At 44.4% G+C, this 8138-nt stretch overlaps 1 protein-coding gene across 1 annotated transcript; it reads right to left on the bottom strand.

Moving 5' to 3' along the window:
• Positions 1 to 412: 412 nt before the first annotated feature.
• LOC131282086 (sodium-coupled monocarboxylate transporter 1-like) lies at positions 413 to 2615 on the bottom strand. Its single transcript, XM_058311481.1, has 4 exons — positions 2173 to 2615; positions 2014 to 2104; positions 1544 to 1953; positions 413 to 1463 (listed from the first exon to the last, which is right to left on the bottom strand). The coding sequence occupies exons 1-4, from the start codon at positions 2613 to 2615 to the stop codon at positions 413 to 415; spliced, it is 1995 nt and encodes a 664-aa protein (XP_058167464.1).
• Positions 2616 to 8138: the final 5523 nt, after the last annotated feature.

Raw genomic sequence — 8138 nt, 5'->3', positions numbered from 1 at the left:
AGACTTTTGGGGAAATTTGCTCGTAAAAGCACTGACATATTGCTTAAAACAAAGCACTGAGCAAATAAACGAGTGCATGGAGAGAAGTTTTGTGACCTGCAGCTTTTTTAAAGCCCTGGGATAAAGTTATAGTTGGCTTTGAATGTTGTTCGTAACGAGTAATTAACTAAACAGGGTTTTTTTAAATAATTGTGAAATGTTTTGAGATATTCCCAAGAACAAGAAAAGCTAAACCAAGTCTACATTAAACAAACAAAAAAAGAAGAAAAAAGAAAAGATAATCGCATAAGATAACAGAGTATCGTACTAGCCAAGAAGTTATTATTAATCCATTTTATTCATCTAATTTTAAATGATTAAATCTAATTTTGAATAAGTTGTATTATTTACAGTACTGCCCTAATTGCTGGCCTCATTTCTTTTCCAAATCAACGGGTTTCTGGAGTTCCTTTAGCGCCAAGTCAATCTCGTCATACTTGATGTTGTGCTTCAGCAGCGTCATTTCCTTCTCCAATTTGCTCGGGTTACGCATGAAAGGGGCCAACAGTCGCTCATCGTTGATATCTCCCGCTCCGGTCAGCTCGGAGACCACATACGCGACGATAAAGAAGCTAACCAGACCTAACAGTGCGTAGTGCATGAAGCTCAGCTTGAAGAACAGTGGAACAGTATCGGGAGCGGTAGCTTCGGTTAGGATGGTGGTGACGTTGGCCATAAGAGACTCGTCGCAGCCATCCGTGCGCAGGGGCAACATCGGAGGCTTAGAATTCAGCTGAGCACCGATCATAACCGTGCCGGTAAGTATCATCGAGACAACCGACGCACTGATGATGCCTTTCGTGTTCATCCGTCTCGAGATCATTCCGCTGGTGAACATACCCAGCATGGTGCCGGATGTGACACCCGAAAGCGAAATGGCGATGTGCATCACCTGACCCATGCGCTCGGCGACAAACACAAGTCCCAGAACGAGGAAGCCAAGCACCACGACCAACATCTTCATCGTATTACTGGCCGTTTTTTCGCTGGCGTTAGGGATCCGATGGCGGATGAAGTCCTCATAGATGGTGCCAGCCAGGGTGTTCAGCACGGACGACATCGTCGACAGTGCGGCCGAGAAGATACCGGACACAAACAGACCCGGCAGCCCAGGGATCTTTGCACCCACTTCCATGATATAGTACGGCAGGATCTGGTCAATTTTGGAGATCTTTTGTATGGAGAACGGATCGCACGTCTCATACTTGGCGTAGATCAGCAGACCGATGAAGCAGGAACAGCTTTTGACGAAGATCAACCCGGCGGTGAAGATGATGAGCGAGTTCTTGGCCACCTTCAGGTCCGGTACGGCGAGGAACCGCTGCACACAGCCCTGACTAACGGCCAGGTTTGACACCCAAAGCGTCGTCAGCCCGAAGCACACCGTCCAGAACGACGTACGGACGAACGGATTCGGGTCCATGCTGGTGGGTGGAAAAATCCCACAAAAGTGTGTCAACATACCGCGAATGAACTATGGTGTTTCGACAGTGTTGCTACTTACTTGAAGAAGATAAGCCTGTTGCCTCGCTCGGCTGCCTGCCATACCTCGAAGAACCCACCGACGGAGCTGATACCCAGTGCGATAACGGCCAGGCAGGCTCCGATCATCAGCACGAACTGCAGTGTGTCGGTCCAGACGACCGCGCGCAATCCGCCAACGGTAGTGTAGAAGATGCAGATGACGCAGATGACCGGTGTGATGACGTGCAGATTGATTCCAGTCACCTGACTGAAGGCCAACGCCGGTACGTAGATCACGATCGGTATGTAGATGATGCACTGAATTACGTACACAAGGCTGGCCGCCGATCGGACAAATTTATCGAAGCGTAGCTCCAGATAGGTGAACGCCGATGTCACCTGCAGATCGTAAAACACCGGCAGGTAGATCTGTTTCATCAAGTAGGCGACCTGTCGGATTTCAATATTCGTTAGTTGAAATATTTTCAATCGTGTAGAAACAGAGCCTACCGAAAATGCTGGTATAATAAACAACCAATACTGCGTCCCATGGCTGTACATCTCCGAAGGAACACCCAGCATTGTGATGCCCGAAATATGGCTAGAAAAGAAGAAAAAGACATTATTTATAAAACTAGTCCTAACGTTCCGTTAGCGTTGACATGGTACCTTGCAATCAGCGATGCCGAGACGGGAAATTTGCCCATCGTTTTCCCCCCGAGAAGGTATTCCTTGGTGTTGTTCTGCTTGATTTTCGACACGAACCCAAAGTACGCCCCAATGAAGGCGGAAAGGAGCAGCAGCAGGGCGAAGATTGTATAATCGAACCAAGAAAATAGGAGTCCCTCAACCACGGGTACAGCGGTGGTCGATTCGGCCAGTATCGAACCCACGGTGAAGGTGGATGTCTCCATTGTGGACGTTGTAGGTACGCTGGAAGTTGTGGTGTGATCCATGGTGGAGGTGCTCTGGGTGGTTGTTGTCAAGATTTTGGTGGTTTCCGTCACGAGTTTACTGACGATCGCCACAGGATCGATCCCCAAGGGCAGGGCGGTCGAAAGGGTGACCTTCTCGACGCTGCTGTCCTCCAGTACTAGCGTATCCTCTTCCATTACGACAAACAGGTCCTTCGTTCAAACGTACTCTGGAAATGAAAAATGTGACCCAGATCCAGACAATTTTGTGGAAGCAACTGTGTCGTGAGCATTATTTGAATAAACAGGACACAGCTGTTCGCTTTTATCTGAAGCAGCGCGTGACGTTTGATGATATGTGAACTGTGGATTGTCGGTGGATTGAGCAGGATTAGTCCAGCTCACGCGACGGCTGCGGCAGGGAAGTGATACAAAACATATTTACCCCGTAGACGCTGCCTACGTCACGGTCATATATCACTTGTGTCATATCACTAGATATCACGAGTCTATTTTTATCACAACAGAAAAGATGGACAAGTGAAACAAGATGCGCTGGTTGTGGTGGCTTGCCGGATATGGTCCATGGCATTGTCACGCTCTGTTAGTCCTAATTTTAAACACGCACTTCAATTGGCTTCAATTTAAGCAGATAAGGTCATTGGATGATTTTCGTTAGTACATCGTCACTTTTTATTGCAAGATGATGAGAAGAAATGGGGATAATCTACTTCTTTAAGTATAAAGATACATTAAGTGAGTCGTGTAGAATGAATGTGAGAACAATAAAATACAGGCTTTTTTCATTTTTCATAGAGAAACCAACACCAACTTTCAATTACTTTTTCGTTATGTGCTGTGATAGGATGTTGAAGTAATCCAGACCTTAATCTTGCAAAAATCATAAAATTTTGGGATCCCTATTACAATTTTGACTAAGCATAGTAAACTAAGAAGTTTGTAGCTTAAATTTAAGTTGAGTAGCAAACCGCATAACTTACAAACTTAGATTGGTTTCACTTCGCGGACATCGACACACTTTCGTTCACTAAAGACACACTAACTTCTACTCGTGCTGCCGTTCGATCGGTTACTGACTGCTTCTTGCGTTCAGCGGAAGAACTAAAATGGTACGATCGTGAAGATGCAGTTTATGTTTCCAACCGAAACAAACCGGCAATGTAAGGGTAAAAAAAAGGTGCATATAAATTACTCGCCAAATCTGCTGACAGGAGAGTAAACCGGTGGACGCACAAACACTGAGAGATAAAACAGCGTGACCAATTCACGCGGCCGGTCGGCTCAGCTGAACGTGTCCCGCGTGGATCTGATCTCGCTTAATCTGCTTGGATGTGGTTTGCGCCTTGCCAAGGGCTAGGTCGGTTCGTTTGTTTTCTTGCACTGGGTCAGAAAAGGGAACGCACTACGCCTACCGGTAGGGATTTTTATCGTGACGCGTTAGATGAGCCAGATGCTGGAATGGCGTTTTGTTGATTGGTAGATCTCGTACAGCGTATGGTGTGGCCACGAGACGACTGATCAGGTCGTTGAAGATGCGTCACTTCAAGAAACTAGTTCTGTCTCCCACATGATCTCTTTCTGTCAGAAGCTTGCCTTTTACGATAGTGTGAACAACTTATGTATGGAGGAGTGTGTGTTATCAACGGATTATGTTTCTGACGAAGGAAGATAACCCGGATAACCCGGATCTGATATTGCAGTTTGGGTTATTATGGTTATTTTAAAGTTTAGCATTGAGGTTGTTTTTGGAAGTTTATATAAGAACATAATGAGTGTTTTCATTAACAAGCAACATCAATAACTTTTTTTCCTATTATATCCTGCAATTTAAATAATTTCCTCGTTCAGTATATCTTGTTGCACAGGTTCTCCCACTATCGGTTTCAATCAAATAGCCGCTCCATACCGTAACCGTAACTTTTCCACTTTCAAACCACCACATACCCATTACCGTCACCGAGGTTCACTTGAGCATGATTGGCATCATTTGCATTTTGAAGTGCACTTTGCACCTCTCAGTGATGGATCAATCAAACCAAAAAAGGTAAATTGTGACATGTAAAACCGGCTACGGAAGTGTGGATCGAGAAAACGGCCGCCGGGTGGTTAAACATAATTGAATATCCACCGTTTCGATAACTGCTTGTGCTCGTTATAATGATATTTGGGCACCAGCTTCGTGTCCATTCGGTGAGAATCAATATTTGACGTTAATGTTTCATGATTCCTCCATTATGTGCCGATTTCACAACGCTCGCTAGCAGTTGGGGTTTGATTTTCTGTGGGCTTTCGGAATCCAGTCGATGCAATTTGAGTCGAGTGTGGTTTGATGGTCGATATGCGTAATTAGATACCAGATGATTTGGGATTCGGAGCTGGAATTATGATTCCCAGAAAAATTATGTTTGATAGCAAAATCAACATGACATCATGTTTACATTTTTCGTGCTATGTTTGAAGATAGATCACAAAATACTGCAATAATATAGAGTGCGCTGGTTAGCAAATAGTAAAGAGAGTGGATATTTTATTTGGCGCTTTGATGTGAATCAACTGTAGCTCATCAAACGAAACCATCCGAAAGCCGCTTGAACCCCGCAGCGCACCCTGCTTTGAATGCATTATTTAAACATTAATTATTGCAATTCAAATATTGTGCCTCATTATTTCCATTTACTCCGCCATGACCGAGAACCATCCCCTCCCATCTTGGTTGCGTATTAGGTGCCAGAATTAACCTCCGTGGGGGTGTTAATTCCTTCCGCGTAAACTTTTCCCCGAGAGGATTTGGTCGACTGTAAACTCGTTGACTTTCCCACTTGGCCTTATTCTGCGGCAAGCGACTGTTTGCAGTTTTCCTACTTAAAAAACCTATTATCCACTAAGGGACCGCGAAATGTCACCGTGCGAGGCCTCGGGGAGTCGTTAGCGTTGGGAAAAGAACCCTTTCACTTCGTAGATCCGAACTGAATGTGCGAACGTGTGGTTCCGTTATGAACTGCTTATGAAAAATGGGTTCATCCCATGATGTCCCATGTGTGCCCGGGTTCATAACTTATTAACGTTCATAGTTGCTAACGAGAAAATGGCGTTCCTGTAGCGCGCAAACGTTGATCGCTGTTGTTATTTCAGCCGGTTTGGGCTAGCAGTTATTTTCTGGCTGCAAAAGGTCGCAAAAAGTTTACAGAAAACCTCGGTTGGTAGGTTGTTTTTGCTATGCTCGAGGACTATTGTATTTTGAAGAGTGGCTTAGTAGTTTTTTTTTAAAGAGCCATGTGTTTTTGTGTACGTGAAAAGGCGAAACGTTTTTCTTTTTCTTTTTGCCCTTTGAATTGTCTAGTTTTGCGAACTAGTTTAAGTGTTTAAAGTTGCAGTATAGATTGTACAGGCAAAGAATACATCTGTAAATTATTTTGTGTAAAACACTTTATTTTTAGTGCAATATTGATGGAACTAACTTCGAAGATTTTTAATATTCGACTCTGATTTTAAGATTCTTGATAGCATAATTCTTTAAAGCAAAGTTCATATTCTTAAAAGCAAACCCGTCTGAAACGTACCTTTTTTAAGAAGACATATTATGTAAGCCTTACCAACTGCTTCACACGCATGCCATCGTCCTTCTTGCTCGGTGCTAGCCCATAATGAACACCGAAATGGCATTAAGGTTGTGACGTATGTTGCAGCAAGCGTAAGTAACGAAAAATAGCTTCGCACGTTACCCTGACGAAAGGGATGGATTATTAACGTGATCCCGTTATTACCCCGTGCTAGGTGGAGAAGGTAAATTCTAATTTACTTTAGACACCACCGCTTGGCGTCAGTTAATAATATGTGCTGGCAAAAAAGGGTTGAAAGAAATGATAAAGAAAATGTGGTTCATATAGAATGCACCGGGGCAATATACACACATTCCTAACAAAGTATTAAATGAACATATTTTCAGCTTTCAAAATGTTTTTCTATCTTTTTTATTTCTGCTAAGTTATGCCTTTTCGATCTCATTCTTTATGCTGCAATAAATAAAAAGTATAAAACCTCAGAGATTGGTCCTTTTTAGTTGGTGAAAAATTCTTCGTAGTGTATTTTTATTTCTTTTTATACCATGGGCTATCATGCGATGGCGAGCATTCACCCTGCGCAACCCAGACGGAATTAACTTCAAATGAGCGTAATGAAGTGACGAGATTCCCCCGGCCCTATCGACGACCACCAGCGGCTAGACAACGCAATGGTGGTGGTCAATGACTAAACTAACCCCACTCGGGCCACTTTCCACCGAAAGAGGGAAAGATTGGGCTTTAGAGTAGCATTATCCTTTTTTATTTATTTTCCTTTCACTCACTTGTCCCGTGCACTGCCTTTATTGGACGGCTCAGCCCATCTCAGTGGGTGGATTTGTGCGAGAAAACTCGCCCCCACTCCCGCCTTTCCATCCTTGGGCCGCGTTGAAGTGGTTTCGCCGAAAGGACGAAACGAAACGCGAGGGCTTCGGTGTACTTTGCAGCCACTTTGCAGGGCGGGTGAACTCCGGAAAATGGAAGTGAAAATCCCACCATCGCTGCCACGCCGTGGATAAAGCCATCCCGTTTCGCAGACGAAGATGATGCGAATAGCTCTACCTCCGGAAAACAAAAAGCAGAAAAATAAAAATCCTGCCAAGTCTTGCGAAAACCGGTGTGAAGCCAGAAGAGTGGAAATATTTAAATGAGTGCAATTGTTTCTTCCGTTTTATTGCGCCCCTCCTCCGACCGGGCAGATTTTGGCGCTCGACAAGAACGAGGAACGAGGAGCGCCGTCATCGTTTGAGTAAAGTGTCAGATTTCAGTGCAGCCACTTTGGTTACACATTTCAGCCGGAAGAGAATCTCGAGAGGGAAAACAAAAAACGGAAAGTAAATGAGCCCACCCATAAACGAACACACACTTGCGCGCTGACGGGAGTAAAAAATATGACACACCGGATCTAGGTCAGGAGGGAAAATTCAACAGATTTTCTCTGCCCTCGAAAAGCCTGCGCCGAGCCTTCGCTTCAGTCAATCAAAGGGAAACTGTAATGCGGCAGATTATCATCATCGCACGGCTTCTTCCTCTTCTACTCTACTACTTCTACTGGAATGTTTCAGCCATCGGGGAAAATGGCACCCCCGACTCTGCAGCGTAAAAAAACCCCTCGGGCAGAAGCACGGCATTCGGAGGGGGAGCGCAGGCACACGCCGCTGGAAGAATGTAACAAAATTACCGGATTGATGCGGTTGTCTGCCGTCAGATTGACTTTACGTGAATCAACTTAAATAAAGTAGCACGGCAGAAGCAGTGAAGCCCTGCGCAGTGCTGGTTCCGGTGGTGGTATTGTCTTTTTTCTTCATGGTTTTGAGTGTTTCGAGCCGCAAGATTTTCCTTGTTTTCGTTGATTTATGACAACGGCCATCAAAAGCGGCTCACGCATTTTGGGAACACTGAACGGAGAACTTCTTTTGAGGGGAATAATAAAGACAACATTATGTCCCAGGTTGAAGACAACAGTAGTAAATTTGAATTGAATTGTGAAAGAAATGTAATTTCGATTTAAAGATCTCGAAACGAGTTCAGTTCGAACGAAAACAATTTCTCGTTTCCAAGGAATCCTATCTTGTAAGTCTTCCGGAAGACAATATAGACAATAGAGGAAGCAATCCTAGAACCATCTGTGGTCTTTCTA

Source organism: Anopheles ziemanni, chromosome 2 (assembly GCF_943734765.1).
Source record: "Anopheles ziemanni chromosome 2, idAnoZiCoDA_A2_x.2, whole genome shotgun sequence".
NCBI classification, from domain to species: Eukaryota; Metazoa; Arthropoda; class Insecta; order Diptera; family Culicidae; genus Anopheles; species Anopheles ziemanni.
Note: the sequence above shows the minus strand (reverse complement) of the source record. Positions and strands in the feature narration are given on the sequence as shown.